This window comes from Branchiostoma floridae, chromosome 19 (genome assembly GCF_000003815.2).
Source record: "Branchiostoma floridae strain S238N-H82 chromosome 19, Bfl_VNyyK, whole genome shotgun sequence".
NCBI lineage: Eukaryota > Metazoa > Chordata > Leptocardii > Amphioxiformes > Branchiostomatidae > Branchiostoma > Branchiostoma floridae.
In genome coordinates, this window is record NC_049997.1 from 8,506,413 (window position 1) to 8,527,246 (window position 20,834).

At 41.6% G+C, this 20,834-nt stretch overlaps 1 protein-coding gene across 1 annotated transcript; it reads left to right on the top strand.

Moving 5' to 3' along the window:
• The first annotated feature begins 1,414 nt into the window (after positions 1-1,414).
• Positions 1,415-20,329, top strand: LOC118407228. The gene is made up of 22 exons (XM_035807678.1): positions 1,415-1,482; positions 5,694-5,778; positions 6,770-6,913; positions 7,444-7,610; positions 8,071-8,169; positions 8,513-8,675; positions 9,426-9,580; positions 10,643-10,780; positions 11,122-11,277; positions 11,835-11,987; positions 12,250-12,328; positions 13,556-13,756; positions 13,914-14,061; positions 14,425-14,708; positions 15,183-15,346; positions 15,634-15,775; positions 16,789-17,052; positions 17,183-17,543; positions 17,730-17,899; positions 18,073-18,250; positions 18,540-18,690; positions 19,085-20,329. Exons 2-22 carry the CDS (start codon positions 5,730-5,732, stop codon positions 19,250-19,252), a joined length of 3,534 nt encoding a protein of 1,177 aa, XP_035663571.1. The 5' UTR covers positions 1,415-1,482; positions 5,694-5,729; the 3' UTR covers positions 19,253-20,329.
• The last annotated feature ends 505 nt before the right edge of the window (positions 20,330-20,834 follow it).

The following is a 20,834-nucleotide window of genomic DNA, read 5'->3' on the forward strand; positions in this document are numbered from 1 at the left end:
ACACGAAATAAAATTGAATTTTTTTAAAAACTCTCACAGTGCCAAGCTAATTGTGGATCAATATTAAGTCTAACTCAAAGAAAACAAGATTTTTTCGGGGGGGGGGGGGGGGGCAACATTTTTTTCAGCTAAAAAATAGGGTCTAATAAGCGTCTAACAAGCCTTCTTTATAGGTTCTTTACTCCCACGGTCATTATGTTATTGAATCCCACGGCCGGTGTCCTTTCATTTGTTTGCTTGCCATGAAAAGCGCCCTGTCTACCAGCCTGGGGGATTGTTAGGTTCGGTTTACTGCTAAGACACAATGCAAACACAAGACGGGACAGAGGAAGGGTGTCCTTTGAACCTGTCAGAACACTTACAGTAGCCTCATTATACACAGGATGTTTATCCATTACAGGTCGGCTGGTTCGTAGAGAAAGAAGAAGACACCGCAAAACGGCTGAACGAAAAATCTCACGGACAGCAAGCAAAAGGCGATTACAATCAAACCTCTTGCTGGCCTGACAAGTGAACTTGGCTTATAATGCTTTTACTGTTGCATATTTTTACTCTATTGTCACAGCTGTGTTCGCAGGTTAACAGTATTCTAAAAAAATGAAGACTGTTGAACATACGTCGGCTAAGCTCCTTGTTGACAAGTTACAAGTGGAAAGTCTAAACTTCATTGGTTACATCAGGAAGGTTTGATAAAGTTTATTGCAAATTCTTGCCCGTGAGCTAATTGTAGGTAACAGGTAAAAACAATATCAAAGATGTCTTGGCAGGTTCACATACATCTGCCGACATCCTGGGGTAAAGGAAACACGTATTTAACTTTCTGGTCAAAAACTGTGTCGGTACCGTCGAGCTTGCTTTTGAGCTTCCATGCCCATGCTAACAAGTGAACCATACAATAGTATAGATTCAAATATCACTCTGAAAAAGTTCTCCTTTAGATTATCTGTCAGGTAAGATTTCCATATAACGTTAGATCTTAGGTTGTAAAGTGCAGACCAAGGTGTTGCAGTACGGATCAACAAATCTGTGTGTCTGTAGATGAGCTATCACTTCCCAGATGTAAAAGACCTTTTCACAGGTGCTACATCTGCTTGATTACACAGGTGCTACATCTGCTTGATTACACAGGTGCTACATCTGCTTGATTACACAGGTGCTACATCTGCTTGATTAAAACAGATGCATTCTGTTTTAATAGTCAGAGTAACACTTGAAATAATTAAAGCATGTTATTAGGAAGAGGTTTTATGATGTGAAATAAACACCTGTATGAGAATATACGACTTCATGAGTGTATGTGAGGGGGCGTGATGCTTGGTGCTTATTGGGGGGTGGGGTGGTAGGTGGTGTGCAATTTCTTTCGGAGAAAAGATGACGTAATTTCCTGTCGACCCAGGTTATATGCCGACGCTAAGGTGCTGAGATCAGTCGGGCTTAGTTCACACAGAAGGGCACGGCACAGGTGTGGGAAGTTCTGATTAGGTAGGTGTACACTGATCTTTAAAGGAGAGTATCGTCAGTTCATAGCTGTATTCTCCTTGATGGGCCTGTAGCATACTCTTGGCTCTAAACGCCGCCATTTGTATTCACCAAGCAGGAGTTGGGTAGCGGAGATTAGTATTGGTCGCGATTTTTTCCTCTCGTCTTGAAGGTGAGTTCGTTCACATGTGCGCATAGATTCAAGTCCGTTTGAGGTCCGCGTGGAAGTCTTAGCCTCTACCAGGCTTCTCAGCACGCTGAAATAATAGTAGAAATTGGACAAGCATGACCAGATAACACGCCAGAGGTGTTAGCTGGTCGCAAACCATACGCCCCGGACAGCTAACTCCTCTGGCAGGTTATTTTTCTATATTTGTCCAATTTCTATCTTTTAATGACCTGTGGAAACTGGTAGAGGCTAATAATCCCAAACGGACCTTGTACGGACTACGCGTGTCACACGCGTGAGCCCGGCTTTAATAGGCCTTTACACTGAAACCGAATTAGCAGGAATCAAGTAGAACCAGCCGGAAAAAGGTATTTACCAAATTTGTGCCACATTCGGGGCCATTTTGAGTGGGAATTCCAAATGGACCTTTAATATATCCCCTTCACACGAGAAGGAATCAGCCAAAATGCCGTCAGAATGAAAAGTGTTTTCTGGTCCTGGGAATTCGTAACGTATTCTAAAAATTCTCACTGCATTCCAGATATTCTTTTGACCACATTCTGGCAGGATTCGAAGTGGCTTGTTGTTTCGGTTCTCCACCGAATGAGGTAAGAATGTTTCGAGTAATCGGTCATACTGCAATTAGAATAGTTAGAATACACTTAAAATCCACTTTGAATGCCATTTGATATTTTTCCACTTCGAATGCACCTCGACAGTTTTTAACATGTCAGAAACTTTCGGGCCAGCCAGAAGAACCGGTACAAAGAGCTGGAATGCAGTGAGAATTTCTGGAACATCCTACAAATTGCCAGGAACTGTCAGGAATGAAAAGAATTTTCATTCTGACGGCATTCCGGCTGATTCTTGCTCTCTTGTGGGGGCACAACCCGCCGTACTTGCAACTGCGTGCTGTCTACGTTCAAAAACGTGGGCAATCGTTCGGGATCCGTTAGTAGAAAGTACCGACTCCTTACGAAATCTTACGGAATCAAGCGGATTTGGGAGCACGCAGACATGCTGTAGAACTTTACGTGCATGTCGAACTTTCTCTGCCATCGGGTTGCGGATTCGCCCCTCGTACGAGCAAGTACGGGCGACGCGCGTGCCTGTAGAGCTATTAAGGACACCGTACGTACGCAGAACCAGACTCAAAATGATTTCTCAAGAATGTCTTGAACATCTGGACATCTGATCTACATGACTGCATACCCCATGGATCATCTTTAATACCTTTAATTTAGTATGCAGCTTGACGAATGTTTGAGAAGAGGGTGCTGGGGAATGACTTGCGTCAAGCTTGCGTCACTGTGGGGTTCAATCTCAAAGGGGGTGTAAGTGGAGCGCGCCGTCGACTATTTGCATTCTTTGTCATTTTGTCGGGCCTGGTGTCTGATGTTGTGTGTACTTTCTGCTACGAACACAGTCAACTAAACGCAATTAACGCTTCCTGTGTGTGTGACAGGGGTGTGTGGTAGTTGCATGACAACTTTGACAACAACTTTGTTCTCAGATATAATGGTTGGCCAATCGCTAAGAGTTTCGGAGAAGAGGTGACGTGATTTCCTGTTGACGAACTTCGAGGTTCATATACTTGTAGCATGGCGCTGGAAACTAGCTAGGCTATGTTAACAGACGGAAATGTTACAAAACGCATAGCTCATGTGCGGTTAGTGCCACTTGGTGAAATTCAAGATTTTGAATGATCTTTACCACGGAAAAAAAGCACGCAAAAGGTAGAATCAGGGGGAAATAATAAGGATATACCGCCTGTTGTAAAGGTTAAAATATGCATCTGGCTGCAAATATATTATAAAAGCAGTGTTCCTGGAGATGTTTGCTTCCCTATATATAAACGCATATAAAATTGTCTATTAACCGATTAGAACGATCTTAATGACATTCATAACTACGATTGTCTACTATCTTAAATAAAAGAAGCCGTCTTGTGCCCGCCCGTGCCTAACCGGAGCACTCAGAAAGAAAAACAAAATGACGCATGCGCCCGACCCAACGCTCGGACGACGAAACTTTCCTGCCCAATCCTTTCATTATAAACAATGCTTCATCTAAAATCCTTTTTTATAGCATGCGGGATCATGAAAGGGAATTTATGATCCATCAATTAACACACAAGCTTAAGGAGCCCAACTGCCTTTTTTGTTTTTACAACGGTCTCTTTTAGAGGGCACACTCGGAGTAATACAACAAAAAAAACTTCTGGTCTAACGGCTTTTGATGTTTTTGTCACACTGACCTTCGAGCTACGCACAAATGTCATTAAGTTCACCCGATTTCATGGGGGTCAGACGAATCTTAAACGTGAGTACACGCCTGTCTCAACAATCGGTAGAATAATCTGCAGACTTAGTTGTGCTGGTAACTTCGCGCTAGCCCATTCCTCCATTACACTTTGGAGAGCGTTTAAAGTGTTCTAAACCATGTCGGTCGGGTTTAACACTATTCAGACCGAGGGGGAGGGGGGGGGGGGGGCTTCTGAGGCCTGCGCCAACTTCCAAGTCCAATAACGCCAGAACGGCCTACGCTAGAGCCACCAAATTTATTGGGTTTTCCCAGAATTTAGTTTGAAACAATTTCACAACGTTTGAAAAAAAATTCCATTTTTTCGTGTTGCCATGGCAACTGTCTGTTGACAGGCACATTTGACAAAAATCGCTACTTTTGGTTCTAACAATGTATTTTTCACTATATTACTGATATTTGCTTACATAAATTACATTTTATGTTATCTAGAATATCTTTCATAGTTATCTATGCATATATTATGCCAATATGATGACATCACGGGCCAAAATCTAAGATGGCGGATCGTATGAACAGATCAAGAATAACTAGCTTCTTATCCCAAATAAGTTGGTATTTTTTTCATAATAAAACGTTTAAATGAACACTTTCAGTCTATTTCAATGGTCTTTTGGATTATTTATCGCCAAAAATGTATTTTTGAAAATTCAAGGAGGATATAAGATGGTGGAGCCCAACTGGTATCTTAGATATACATGACGTCATTTTATGACGTCATTTTGACGTAATTGATGTTGTTATTGGCAACATAAGTCGTAATAAACATTATTTTTCTATCATCTGCACATGCTGTTACATCTTCGTAGCATACCTAGAAGTCTTCTGAGAATACCCCCTTTTCACGGTTCCAGCCAATAAAGTCAAATTGATTACGTCATAATTACGTCACCGTTGCATCAAACGTCTAACAATCGTCAAAAGTCATGTCTACATCAGTCTCAAAAATTTGGTGACCATATGGTGAATTGTTTTAGAGTTACAGATGTCAGAAGGGGCGTGTTTCAAAAGCCACCCCCCTCCCTCGTCCAGGGAAGACCAAAAAAGCCCGGTCTGAATAGGGTTAAATGCTCCTGTCACGTCATATTATGCATACCTGTTCCTGATGAACGTCTACAGTTCAGTCCTACAGTGGTCTTGAATTGTGAAGAATTCAACACATTTTAAGCACATAGATTCCACTGAAGGGCTAGAGCTTGGTTCTGTAGGTAATATGAAGTTTCAGTGTAGTGCAGTGATATAGCTCCACAAGTCGTGGTCACGTACACTCCAGACAGTGGTTAATTGGTTTACGTGTTTTGGTGCGGGAAAAATTGTTAAAATACAAAAGTTAACGCCATATAAAAGTTAGTGACAAGTCTACTATAAGTACACATGAATGTGCAGCATATCAGTTTCCCAGCACTGTTATAACGCGGTTAAAAAATTTTGTTCTTCACCCGGACAGTCCCTTTAAGATATGTAGGCGCGGCGCGCTAAGGTGACCTGGGGTTATTTTTTTCAAACAATGTTTTTACTCAATTTAAATTCACATAAGTACCAATGGAACATCGCTAAGTTGTTTCTTTTTTGTACAAGATCTTGCTAAACTCCCAGACTAATGCACACCAACCATCCACCCCCAAACCAAACAAAACACGAAAACACAAAACACAAAACCCGGCCCAAACAGTTCAGTCGCTGTTTTGGTTTTATGTTGAAACAGGTGTTCTTCATCCCTCAGACCTTATTCTGACGTCACAACAACAACCTGACAAAAATGGCGGCTACACTCAAACAAGTCGTGGATGACTGCAAAGTGCCTGGGGGTAAGTGGTCACACCTTGATGCACATGAAAACACAGGCTAATCCCTTTCTAACGTTGACAGAATTTCAATTACCACTTGCCTAGCTAGTATGTTAATGAATTTGGTACCGTGGAAAAAGTATATATCACACATGTAGACCAGTATTGCTCAATAGAAATTTAATAAATTCTCAAAATCATTCTTAGGGTAAACTTTTCTTTATATAGATGAAAAATCTTTTTTGTAGTACATGTTGGTGTTTGAATCAGAAATTTCACCTAAAACTGTAATACTTCATTGAGTTTCATCCTTAACCTCATACTTACAAATCCTTTGTACTCGTATAGTAGATTAGTTTGTTTGTTTGTTTGTTTGTTTATTCTTTATTTAACCAGGATAAAGCATGTCGCCTGACGGCGTTTTTCAAAGCCCCCTGGGGGGAGAACCCCGAACATTTAACGTAACCGGATTTGTGTGAGTTGCCACACATTTCCACAAACTTACAAATGTTATTTTCCAGATTCTTTGTCCTATTAACGATTCTTTGTAGTAGTAAGATTTTATTGCAAATTCATGCCCATGGGGCTAAATGCAAGTGAACAAAATCAAATACATGTAGTGATTGAAAACAGGTAAATAATCTTAATTCTAACATAGAAAGATTAACTGGTTGTATGTACATATAGATTATCGAATACGATTCTAAACCTACATTACTGGGTTTGACTTCTTTGAAAACAGTTGAAAATGAAATGTCCCGCATTTTCTATGATATATATTGCTTCAATGATCTTAGCAGAAAGTGTGTCTTTGTGTTTCTTAACAAAAGAAAAGTTTGGTATGATCTCGGACTCTTTAAATAGTGTGTTTCTTTCAACATCGAACCGGGGACATTCACAGATGAAATGTGTTTTCATTTTCCACTGCATTCGTCGTGCACTGCTAACAAATTATTTCATGAGCACGTAACTATTAGCCTTTAAAAAATTCAATCATTACTTATGTTTGCAGAGTTCCTGTCAGAGGGGGCCGAGGTGTTCCTGACCCACACCGAGGACATGCCTGTGTCTGCCGATGTCTACTGGTCCGCCTTTCAGGACTTCGTGGAACTGCAGCTACACATGGAAGGGCACGAGAACCTACGAGTCCTGAAAGGTATGAAATTTAGACCTAGGACAAAAACATTGTATTTAGTAGTACGCTTATCCTACTGACCTTAGCAAAAACCTGCCGACCCCAGCGTTTTTAGTCCTTTGCTAAAAAAAAGGATAAAGATTTTTCGATCTTACATCTGGGTAATGAAATTCAAAGCTTCCTATATAATCTAAACTGATAGCTTTGAACTGTTGATGCAAGAATATGTAATAAATATTGTATTTTTTGTTCAATTACTTGACTGTGCTTGTACATAATACACAGAGATATCTGAGTGTGTAGATGGAATTGAATCGAAATTGATAATGGGGAATCCACTGCTATTGTAACATCACGTCATGCAGATAGAACACGTGACTCAGTAAGCAGTGGATCGTAGGTTGCAGGAAGTGTCCGCTGAGTCACTTGTTTGTTCATTCCTTGACAAAGACTGGTGCTGTTCAATCGAAAGTTTGGGTGAGTCCAATTTTTGTTGGACATTACATTTTAACTATTGAATAATAATGTTTGCTACTTTCTCCTCTCCCCAGGCTATGGGGAAGTGGGCACGGTGGTGTCGTTCTACTACGACCCGACGGACCTGGCCGAGGGGCAGCGGGACATGAAGCTGGTGGAGAAGGACGATACCACTCGTACCTGGAGGGTCCAGGAGGCGGAGCCAAACGAGCTGTACAAGATCTACGAGATGACCATCAAGGTACTGGCTATCAAAGTTTGCTGAGAAAGTCTTTGAAACACGCTGAACCTTACTCAAATCGATAGTTCTTTCAGTGATTTGTCACAGAAATTATACCTTTCTATATTTTAATTCCTTAGCCTAACTACATCGTGCTCCTAGCACAGACCACTACCCCCCCCCCCCCCCAACACACACACACACCAACTAATGCTACGTTCCATGTCCATACTGGCAACTTTCGGAAGCGAAAAGCTTGATATGTAAGACCATAAAATACACAGGACGTAAAATGAGTAGAATACTATTTAGTCATGAGCATAGTTTGTATAACTGGCTAAAAATTAGCCCCTGGCATAAAAACCGTGAAACGCTACCTCAGGTCACAGGTTTGGTGTAAGTTTTGTGGTAGAAAAACCTTACGTATGTACCCACATTATGATAACCACTTTTTATACGCAGTTACTATTGCTGTCTCTAGGTTGAAGGGACCGACGCGGCCAAGGTGACCATATCCGTGCGCTTCGTGTCTGCCATTAAAAATCAGAAGGAGCGCCGACAGGACATTGCCTACCACATGGTTAGTTAACTAAGAATCACTGTCTAAGAAGCAACTATTATATTTCATGTCAGAGTCTTGTGGTTGTGGTAGTGATAATCATTACAACCTGTATATACGTGACTACGTCTGTATTTATTTCTGTAAGAATTACAAGATTTCGACATATGTGAGGGATTTAAACAGCTACGTTTCGAATATAATTCCGTTCATCAATACTACTTTATCTATACTCCACATTATCATTTTCTATTGTTTTCTTGCTAATCCTAAATTATTACACTTTATTTTGGAAAGCAAATCCAAGCTCACAGGTGCTATTTTGCAATTATTGCGAAGCACTGTTCTTTTCTGGCTTTGACAGGTTCATCTGTTGGGAGCTCGCATCCGGGACATTCTGAACTTCATCGTCCGTGAGAAGTTGGGAGGGAAGCACCGCTTCGAACTGGATATCCCCTGTTCTCGCGAGAAGATGTGGGGCATTGTGGGAAACTTCGATGACGTCACTTGGATACGCGAAGCTACGCGTGAGTTCACGAGATTTGTGACAGTTTTTTTTATCGTAACTACACTATGGGCACTCCTAACAGCTTTTTCTGTTGCCGGATACTAAACATTTTAAATTAACAAGCTTGTTGGTAGTACCACCAACGGAGTGATCTTACTTTTGCCTAAATCAAATATTAGAATCAGTCAGATGATATTTCCTTCATTCACGACTTGCACACTTCCAATAATTCACAGTGCCAGGATACGGATGTAGTGACCCGTGAGGTCATAGGGGGAAACCAACTAACAGCTACAGTGGTTACGTGCTGTCTACTTTATACTTCAGTGACCACAAAACTTGTAAAATTCTCAGCTCTAATAGTAGTAGTACAACTCATTAGTTTACATGCTTTGCCGCCGTTGTACTAAAGGTTTTAGCTGGTTTCACCCTGGTTTTAAAATTCACAGTGCCAGGGTTACGGATATGGATGTTACTGCCATTGTCCAGGGTGCGAAACCGGGGTGAAACCAGCTACAACTTTTAGTAAGACGGCGGCAAAGCATATAAACTAATGCATTGTACGACAAATATAGTACTACTATTATTAGAGCTGAGAATTTTACAAGTTTTGTGGCCAGAAGTATAAAGTAGCCAGCACTAACCACTGTAGCTGTTGGTTGGTTTCCCCCGATGACCTCACGGGTCACTACATCCGTATCCCTGGCACTGTGAATTATGGGAAGTGTGCAAGTCGTAATATTTGATTGCTTGTTTCCTTGTCTTCTAGACACCGTTGTTGATGGAATCTATCGGACGATCTACTACACCGAGGACCGTTCTCTGAAAGTCCGTCTGGCCTGGGCGGACTCCAGCGACTACCTGTTCGTGTATGAAGGCGACAACAGCCCGGACTTCCTGCACTGCAAGTACTACAGGGGCAGGGTAAGGAAGGAAACATAAAAGACACGCTGTTGGAAGTTTATTGAAATTACGGCCATTTGAATTGTGCACAATATGTGCTTCTCAAAGCCACAAGTTACTTTGACTTTGACTTCACCTTGATTCACATGGATAATTATTTCTGTTAGCTGTAACTCTTCCTCTGGTCCTATACAAAGTCCTTTCCGCGCCTGATGGCGCATATGGCGGCGCCCATCTCCGTTTCAGTAGCCCTGGGCCACACAACTTGCTGTGCAATCACAACAGCAGGGTGCTAGTCCGCTGGTAGTGGTGTTTGTTCAACTTCCATACTCTTTCCCGAATGCTGAGTGCTAAGCAGAGAAAGCAGCATGTACCATTCTCGCTCTATGGTATAACTCGGTCGGGGATCGAACTCACGACCTACCGAATGCAAGGCGAACACTCTACCCACTAGGCCATTGCACCGGACATACATGAAGTACAGCATTACTATATTATATGACAGACGGGAAAACTTCAGAACAATCACACTAAAATACATAACCATAAGCATACCGTAAAAAAAAAACAGAAAATACAAGTTCATATCATCAGCTGCCCTGCCATATTCCGCCCATTGATAAGGCATATATTAATTGTTCCTTTTAGTACACTGTTTTTAAGTTTTGGCAGTTTGATGCAGTTTGTTGCTATTAACCATCATTGCCTGGAAAGTGAGTTGGTTGTACAATGTCACAGTCATACCTTCAAGTATAGTCATGCCTTTAAGTATAGTCATGCCTTCAAGTACCAGAGTTACCAACCTAGGATTGATGTATTCAAAAATTCGTATTCTCCAGAACTATGATCGTAGAGTGGAATATGTTATCACCAAGCACAGTGGGGGCATCTTCTCTGGATAGTTTTAAAAAACACTCGCAGATAGATGTGCAAAAGCTAGGTGTGACAAGTCGTTCAGTGTAATATTACCAGATGCTGCCGCGCCGCGTGCCTGCGAAGCTGGTGTGTTACGCCGAATGGCGGTTATACCGGCCATATCTATAAAGATACAGATACAGATGTTTGTCGTTACTCCATCCACAGATCCAGTTCTTCGCTGTAAACCCCAACAGGGTCCGTGTGACGTACGACTGCTCCTTCATCCCTGCCGACAACAGTCCCATGAAGAAGTTCAAGACACGGTTCGTGAAAGCTCTCAGCAGCCGTATTGCGTGGCTCGAGGTTTGGAAACAATCTCTTCTTAACGTTGCTTATTAATAACCATAAATCTACTTACATACAAAACAAGGATTTTTCTTCATATTTTTCTGTGGGGAATGTAGCCTCAAAATACACTGTGCGTTAAGCAATTTGTCGAAATGTTTTTTTGCTTTTTTTTTGTCTCGGAGTCTTCTCTGTTGTGGTTGTTAAATACTCAAAGTAATCTGTTTGAAGACAGGTGCATTTTACTCTTAACTGCTTCCTTTTATTGCTGCTCTCATTGTTTGTTTTTTCTATGAAATTATATCAATTTCTTGGTACCGTTTTATTCATAAAAAAAAACTATAAATACTCTTTACCAGAAAACCTTCAGCGAGCCAAAGCCAGGTGAGGGAGAATCCACCGACACTGCTGTGGGACCTCCCGCCTTCAAGAAGGGCGCGTACTCCACCAGTAAAAGTGGGGTCGTCAGGGGGCCTCTGGAGGATGTGTGGAAGGTGTTCCGGCCTTTTGGACGCGTGAGTGTTTGTCGTTTGATTGTATCTTTTTCTATCGTTCCGTATTCTTCCGAGTTGATGGTATTTTTTACATCCGTAAGGCACTATATATAGCTAGCGGCGAGCTCTTATTAGAACAGAACTGTGTTTAGATCTACACAGAACAGTGTGTACCTTTGTGTAAGCTATCCATAACATTGTTTTAGAAACGGGAAAATGGAAGGCAGTTGAAACCTCATAATTTTCATCCTCTTTCTTATCAAATATCAAGACTAAACTTTTCGACCGAAAAGTCTTTTTAGACGATGCTACTAGTATTCTTAGTTCTTGTACATTTGGGACTTATTTTGCCAGTAGACGAAAGGGCGGAGAAGGAAGTGCACATCCCCCCTTCACCTTAAAAAGTCTCGTGTAGGCTAGGCAGGCGGATCGCCTAAACCCACTCTGTTTGACCACCATTGCCTTCCAAAACAGATGAATGCCAACACTAGGACTCTCACGAGCAGAAACCTCAACGTCTTAGCTTGATTAGCTTTGTCTTTCTTTGTCTAACCATTGTAAAACTGCGCGGCCCACAGGAATGTATGGAGTACTGGAAGATCTATGACAGCATGGAGATCGAGGCACCCGGCATGGACGTAGCGGGCTGCATCCGGGTGTCCAAGACATCCAAAACAAAAAGGACAATCCGCGAGAGGCTGGAATGGAGGGACGACGACAATCATGTTGAGGTGACTAAGAGACCCTACTAAACTTTTGAAAATTTGAAACTATATCATTTCCTGCTTATTGATAATTGTAACTGTCCTGTAACTTTCAATATTGACATATCTGTTTATGCATTCAATATTTTTTTCTCTCTCTAGTGTCATCGTATCTCCATATCCCTCCTCTCCCTTGCTCTCTGTCTGTCCGCAACTGTCTCTCTGTATATACGTACAGAATCTGTGACTGTCATGAATTTTGGTCAGAAAACCATTTCCGTACCTACAGATCTACAGTCTGCTGTCCATGGATCCTCCCCCGCCGGTTGCCATGAGCAATGTATACACTACCGTCACCATGACATCACGTAAGTACGGAAAATACAGCTACAATATGTTTCTTTGGTTCTCTTAAACTCTAAATACAGAAGTGATATGATAGAATGCGGAAATTGTACAACATGAGATGCTTGTAATATACCAGTTGACCAATGCAGACTTAAAATAAATCCATGGCAGTTCCTCGTACAGCCGCTTCTTCTCAGAATCCATCTAACAAAGTAGATAGTTTTTATTATTTTTAATTTTTAACACCAAAAACAAGCGAAATTAAGCAAATTACATTTTTTTCAACTGTTGTTGTTGATGATGATGATACAAGCCGACGCCCTATCTTGTCAATTACAACTAGATGCTAATGGAAATAAGTGCTGGGCGTCCGGCGTTCGTAAGATACTGGAGGAATGCGGTTTTGCCTACATATGGAGATCTCAAATATCTCTAGGAACAAACCTATCACCTATAACCAACGCCATCAGCCAACGATTAAAGGATATTTACATTCAAACATTTAGAACCGAAATACACAATGACAACCGGGACAAATCTTTCGGTAACAAATTACGAACCTATAGATTATTCAAGACTACTTATAAAGAAGAAGAATATCTGATGGTGAAAAACATACAGCACAGATTGGCTGTCACTAAACTCCGGATTAGTTGCCACAAGTTACATATCGAAACTGGAAGGCACAACCGCACCCCTCTGCAGCATAGAGTCTGCCAATTTTGTGATCTACAACATGTAGAAGATGAACAGCATTTTATTTTACACTGTAAATTGTACCATAATGAACGGATTGTGCTTTATGAATATATCAGAAAAGAGTTCCCATATTTTGAACATCTTAATGCAACGGATAAATTTCTATTTTTGATGCGCCTAGACAAACCCTGTATATCAAACATTATATGTTCTTATATCTACACCTGTACAAAGAAGCGAGAAGATGTCGACCATCCTGTTAGCTTAGTACCTTCAACTAGTTAAATTGTATCCTGTTGTTTTTTCATATATTTGTTACATGTATTCTGTTATCAGTCATGTCTGTTATCAGTGACCTGTACCTAGCCCGTCGAGGCATGAATGTACAATAAAGGTCTTTCATTCATTCATTCATTGATGATATCCTTGCTTATCGTCTATTATTTCGCTAAACGTGGTCACTAGGTGCTAAGTGGCTCTTTGTACAGGAACTTTCTTAATTTTTTTTATTATTCCGTTCACCGGACTGTTGTTCATCTTCTTTTCAGTTGGTGAGAAAGAGACTGAAGTGAAGTTCGAGGGCACCTTTGACGTCAGCGTGTCGTTTGCCGTGTCCCGTATCCAAGACAACCAGAAGGGAGTTTACATGGCGTGCATCAACGGACTCCAGCAGCTCTTCCACTCCAAGGTCGGGACGCTAGAGGTCGTTGTTGGGAGTGCCGCTGATCTGGCAAGGACTGACGGCTGGTGTAAGTACTCAATGTTACGTCAGCGACATACTCTTAAAATGAGTAAAGCTAAGCTTAACTGCAGTGTGCTTTATGTATGATAACTGCATTGTTGTTGATTAAACAATTAGTCATAAAGATTAAATCTTTCCAATCATGTGTTTCCAACCTTACTTAGTTGATGCTGACCCTTATGTGGTACTCGCTGTGAACGATGGGAAGCCTGTGACCACCAAGGTGTGCAGTTCTACCCAGAAACCCATCTGGGACGAGCGGTTCCAGCTGCCTGTGACGTCACGGACCAGAAACATCATCTTTACTGTCCTGTTAGTCCGACATCTCAGTCTACTGATTACTAATACGTTGTTTTTATTATTCCGTAGAACAAACCCGTTGGCCCTTTTTTTATAGCATACTTCTACTGTTACCAACATTAACATTGCAATATACTCTCACCATTTTTGTCGCTAAATCGTGCCAGGAAATTTCTTGAAAATAAAACTTTCCCGGTTATGTATATCTCTTGTACAACTCCTTACGTCAGGACGCCCCAGCCCAAAATGGTAATATGTCTCATAAGAGAAAACTCTTGTTTCATTGAGGCACAATAGATTACGTTTACATGTATTGGATTCAATAACAAGAGTCCCGACAATGAAAACCTACAGCTGTATTGGTTTTGTACACAGGGACCGGGACACGGTTGGACAGGACGACATCATGGGTACTGCTAACGTCAACCTGGACGAGCTGACGTCAGGCAAGGAGAGGAAGATGACTCTGGACGTGCAGGGGGGAGGGACGCTGAACGTCAGGCTGTACCTGAAGATGCACGACAAGCCCAAGGAGGAGGAGGAGGGAGAGAAGCTCATTAAGTCACTCGCCATCCCGTTCCTGACTCCCGTCGTTCAGAGCGAGATGGACGACATAAAAAAAGAGTTTACCAACCTTATCATGTCGTTCGTTGGCCAAGGTAGAGACTTTGTTGATCAATGTTTAAATTCGGGTGTATATAGCATTTTATACATAATGTCCAAGATGACATTTTCAGAAGAGGCCTTAAAATGAGAAACGTAACCCATCCTGTACACAATTAGTTAATCATTAATAATACTAGGCGACTACTTTGTGTCATCCCTGTCAAATACGTCATCGTCATCGGTCGACGTGATCGCACATGTTCGCACATGTTTACACACGACTGGGTTATACCGCCCCTTAGTGTGACATACCCTTTCGCTGGCTAATTACAAGACGGGGATGCGCCAGGTCTCCCGTCCGGTTAAATGATGTAAATCTCCGTGTGGCTGATACGGTAGCAAATACACAGGCGTTCAATATTCATGTCACGACATTGCTTTGAGTACGTACTCCTATGAAAGGTATAATTGACAGATAAAAACGGGTAGGCTTTAAGTATGCAACGCTTTATGTCAATATTCCACAGGCCAGAAGTACGAGCTGGACCACATGAAACGCTTGCGGACTCACCCTGACGTGCCTCTGGAGGAGTTCCCTGCCGCCTGTGTTCCCATGCCGACACAGGAGATGTTCACTCCCCGCAAAGTTGGACGACTCATGGAGCGTCTTATGGAGTTCATCGCCTCCCAGGTTATTCCTCCTGTTGTTTGGTAGCAGACAATAAAGATATTTATCGCATTTCGACAAAAAGATAGTAATAAAAAGAAATAATGTTTTTTCGAAACTATTCTAATGAGATATTGAATGGCCACAATGGCAAAAGATGCAAAATCATATAGCACTTGACGTTTCATGTTAAGTTACCAACACCTTGTCTTTTACAGCAAGTATACTGTATTGGGGGAATTGAAAGAACTACTGTTGAAAAACAATGAGTATAAATATTATAGTTATTTTCTGTTACTTCTTCATAAAAGGGTCAGATCATGGTCCGCCTGGCCGAAGTCAAGGGCATCTGGGATCCGTGGAAGGCCAACTTCAGCGGCTACCTTCCTGCCAACGAGAAGCTGATTGAAGAATGGCAGAAAGACGAGGAGTTCTGCCGCCAGTATCTCCAAGGTTAATGGACACTATTCCCTTGCCACCATAACTAAGAGGAACATGTAACTGCAACAGAAAAAATATATTTCTCAGCCTTTAGCTGTTTTCAAAGTAAATCTGATAAAGAAGCAAGATGGTGTTGGAGGGAGAAAGTATTATTAACACAGACTGATCAAAAGAATTCAACTTTAAGGCACATTATCATATAGCCAGGCGCCGCGGACCAATCAGAAAGCCCCGTTCAACGTTAATTATGACGTCGTAACACATAGATTTCGGCCAGGCCGGTGTGTATCGCTTCTCTGATTGGTCAGAATGAATCGACACCGGCACCAGTGTCGATTCTCTCTGACCAATCAAAAGGAGCGACACACACAGGAAAGTAAGGTATATGCAGGCATTGGCCAATAAAAAGGAGCGAAACATATGCCAGAGCAGAGGGAATAAGTACAGACTGCAAGGGCGAATGGCACCTTCTGTTAATATTGATTTTGTATTATTGTTCTAAAAAGCCTGCAATGTTTAAAATGTTTTCTGTGGAAATTTTGGTTTCAAAATGCAATCTGTAATCTCCTTACATATGTATGTACAAACGAACAAATGTGAATTTTTAGAGATTAGACAAAGGAACTCACACGTATAGTACCAAGAGATTTATGCGTCATACAGGAGTTTGCAAGTTTTGGTAGGCTATATGATAATAACGTTAATGACCCGCCTGTTTCTCGGTGTCAATGGTGTCATAAACTTAAGCCTGGTCCTTTGCTATAACCACCTCATAAAACTACCTCATTCGCCTCGCTCACATCGGTGGTTTTCATAAGGTGGTTATAGCAAAGGACCAGGCGTTATGACACCATATGCACCCCGGGGCGGGTCATTAACCCTCAAAAGAAATTCTCTTGGATGGCCTTCGAAGGGTAAGGGCGATTTTCATTTAGATGAATTATGGTTAAAAGACTGTTTTCTCCTGATAAAAGCTTAACCAAGAAAAGCACGATTGTCTTTATGCTTTTAATTTCGAATATCAGGCATCAACCCAATGCTGGTGACTTTGTGTAAGGACCAGAGCCGGATTCCAGCAGAGATGCTTGGTCTGAAAGGACAAGGCAAGACCACGCTGCAGCTCATGGAAGAGAACAGGCTCTTCATCGTCGACTACGCACCCATGCTCGGCGTTCCTGCTACTCCGGGAAAATTCTTCTACGCGCCGATCGTGCTGATGTACAAGGAAGAGCTGAATGGCGGCAGGTCTCGGCTGAACATGCTCGGCATCCAGCTGACCAGGGACAAGGGTAAGACATATGAAGAGAACTCGACTATTTTTCATTTTCTAAGAAAATTGACCATTTTCATAATCAATACGTTGCTGTAGTGTGTGGATTTTCTCAAGAGCTAGTTCCTGTTGTTTTTTTTTCGTTATAGGCATGAACGAAGTGTACTCCCCTGAAAGTGCTAAGACTCATCCCAACAAGTACATGTTCGCCAAGATGCACGTGGTGTCGGCTGACAACAACGTGCACCAGTTCCTGTACCACCTGGGCTACACTCACCTCGCCATGGAGCCTATCGCAGTGTCCCTGCACACCCACCTGCCACCAGACCACCCCATCCACCGCCTGCTGCTGCCCCACTTCAAGGACACCATCGGCATCAACTACCTGGCCCGCCACTCCCTGGTCTCCAGGATCTTCCCCATCACCGACCCGATGTTCGCTACTTCCACCGTGGGAGGGCTCGTGATGTTCCTCAATGAGTGGCGCAAGTACAACTTCATGGACATGGCGTAAGTTTCGCAATTTGTTACTGAGCTCCAATCTGCCACTCTTAGACAACTGTCACTTAAAGAATTAGGACACATATTTACATTCTATATATCCTTGACAGTTGACATACAGTTGACATGGTAAAATTCTTTCTGTTACCAAAGTTAAACCAATTTGAAAACCAGTATCCAATCATTTTCATCAAGTTTCCCTGAAGAGCTGAAATGCCGTGGTTTTGATGAGGCCGGCACTGATGGACTGGAAGGCTACTTCTACCGTGATGACGGCTTCAAACTGTGGAACGTCTACAAGACGTACGTGACTGGGATGGTCAACCGTGCCTACGCTGATGACCGAGCTGTGCAAGCTGACAAAGGTTCGCTAGAAAACATTTCAATATTATAGATATATGTCTCTATGATTTCGTCTTTAGTACAACATTCTCATTAGAATTGATATTGGGCAAATATCAGAAATTTTCAAACAGAAAGCACAACACTTATACACAATATCAAGTACTCTGTGTTCAAACAGCAACTTTATTTTCAGCCCTTCAGGAATTCTGCAAGATGACCGAAGGTCCCGGACATCTTCACGGATTTCCACGCGAGATTTCCACGAGGAAGCTGCTCATCGACTGCCTGACCAACATCATCTTCAACGTGAGCGCGCAGCACTCCGCCATCAACTTCCCGCAGTATGACTACTACTCCTTCATACCCAACAGGTGAGAAGGTTATACGTTGTTTTCACGCCACGACACAACCGGGGAATCTAAATTTCAGAATTTTCTAAAGCAAATGAATGGGTATTAGTTGATTGCAAATTCTCTCTGTAAAACTTACTAACGCCAAGGAGGTTAAAAAAAGGCGTGTATTCTCGTAGCTGTCGTATTCGTCTGGGATCTCCCAGTAAGGATTTTGTACCCTATGGTCTTTTAACCTCCTTGGTAACGCATAATTCCCAAACCTGCAAGTGGGCTGTCGTAACGCTCAATGTTTCGAACTATTCCCTAGGCCTGCCCAGCTGTCGTCCCCAATGCCTGACGGACCGAACGACATGTTGGAGTCCGCTGTACTGAAGGCCCTGCCTTCTAAATACAACATCACTCTTCAGGTCCTCCTGTCCTACATGCTGTCCATGCCTTCACAGACTGCCATCACCGGGGTAAGCTTAAGATTGTACTTGAAAGTTGAAACATTCGGTTATGATGTTACTATGTTTTCATGATGTGCCCATCATATAAAAATTTGTTATCTACAACACTTGCTTTCATAGTCATACCATCTCCGAATGGCCCATATAAAAAAAAAGAGTTTTATCATTTTGTTCTACATAAATAAGGATACGTTTCGGAGCGTATTGTAGCAGATATACATCTTTAGCGTCTTGATCTTTTAAATGGTTTAATGCTTATTTGCTTGTCGTCGTCCTTTCCTGCAACGTAGACATAATATTATACGAATGTTGTCTCACATAATATCTTACTGTTGTTTTCTTGCTTGATGAAGTACACAGATAGAAAGTTCTATCAAAACATTTCGTTTTGTGTCTTACTTAGGTAGAGGCCATGAAGGAAGTGTATCCCGAGGTACATAAGAAGTTCCAGACACAGCTCCAGAACCTCTCCAAGGAGATCAAGGGTCGTAACGAGGGTCTGAAGGCGGAAGGGAAGGTCGCCTACACCTACCTGGACCCCGAGAACGTCGCCATGAGCATCGATATCTAAAGTGCTCCTACCAGCTGATTACCATCTCGCACAAGTTAACAACCTCCGAGATGTTGGCAACGCTAGCAATATCAATGCTAGCAATATCGTACGATACCTAACCAAACGTTAGCACGACAACGAGAGAAATATATCTAAAAGTAGTCAATGCTTTTAGAAAAGGGGTGATTCAAGGAAGGTAGGAAGCTAGATTTTCTAGGTTCACTATTACAATGTGAAATTACTTTTCCAGATACAAGGAAATACTTCAAGTTGGTAAAAGACAATGCACAGAGTTAATCAACCAAACTGCATCATTTCGAATGATGCCACAGGTCTATTGTGTTTTCGAGTATGCCTGACACACAGATTAGAATGATCAATTAACACAATACATATCGGTTGAGGGCAAGCTACAGATGACTTTTAATTTTGTTAACGTTAGATTTGCGTAGATGTATTGTAGCTTGTGGTGGAAGATGTCACGTTTCTACTATTAACAGAACAACACTTTGAAAACCTGCTGTTTTGTTTGCTTTTGGATTAATAAACTGGTGAATGAAAATCGACATCTTAAGTGCTCCTACAAGCTGATTACCATCTCGCACAAGTTAACAACCTCCGAGATGTTCCCAATGGTAACAATATCAATGCTAGCAATATCTTACGATACCTAACCAAACGATATCACGACAACGTGATAAATATATCTGAATGTAGTCAATGCTCTTAGAAAAGGAGTGATTGAACGAAGGTTAGGAGCTAGACATAAATTTTTCTGACGATTTTTTTTCAGATTTTCTAGATTCACTTTTACAATGAGAAATTACTTTTCAAGATACAAGGAAAATAGTTGGTAATAGACAATGCTTAGCGTTAATTAACCAAACTGCATTATTTAGATTGATGTCACACGTCTATTGTGTCTGCCTGGCAGACAGATTGAAATGATCAGAGGGCTTTTGCTAACGTTCGATTTGCGTAGATGTATTGTAGCTTGTGGTGGAAGATGTCACATTTCTACTATTAACAGAATAACGCTTTGAAAAACTGCTGTTGTGTTTGCTTTTGGGTTAATAAACTGGTGAATGAAAAAAATAGTGGTTGTATTCTATATGTCCATAACGAGTAGTCATGCGTCATTATATGGTAACCTAATACTAAATGACGAGTTTCACCTATAATAAAGTAGATGAGTTCCACAACCGCATGCCTTCACCAAATGGCATGAGTCTTTTTGAGTGAAGTATCAGAAGTATGTCCAACAATATTAGGCAAATAATGTCGTTTGGATACGTTAAATCATACATTTAACATCTTCTCTACCCAATTGGGTAAAATTCTTTACAGTATGACCTCTATAAAATACGCTCTGACATTGCCCAGCACATCATTAGTAATGTCATTAGTGATGGAACCGGGTCACTTGGTGTTTGTGAAATGGCAAACACTCGTATACCCAAAATTAAATTACTTGGCAAAGGTATTCAATGGTGACGAACAGTTGGAACATATGTAACAATATTTCAAATGTTATAGGACTAAATGTTATTAGTGAACTTATAACAAAGTCTGTTACAATAGACATATGAAGGATCTTCTA

Coding starts and splice junctions, on each gene's coding strand:
- LOC118407228 (XM_035807678.1), top strand. CDS start 5,730: ATGGCGGCTACACTCAAACAAGTCGTGGATGACTGCAAAGTGCCTGGG. Junction 14,062..14,424: donor AACATCATCTTTACTGTCCT/GTTAGTCCGACA, acceptor TTTTGTACACAG/GGACCGGGACACGGTTGGAC. Junction 14,709..15,182: donor CATGTCGTTCGTTGGCCAAG/GTAGAGACTTTG, acceptor AATATTCCACAG/GCCAGAAGTACGAGCTGGAC.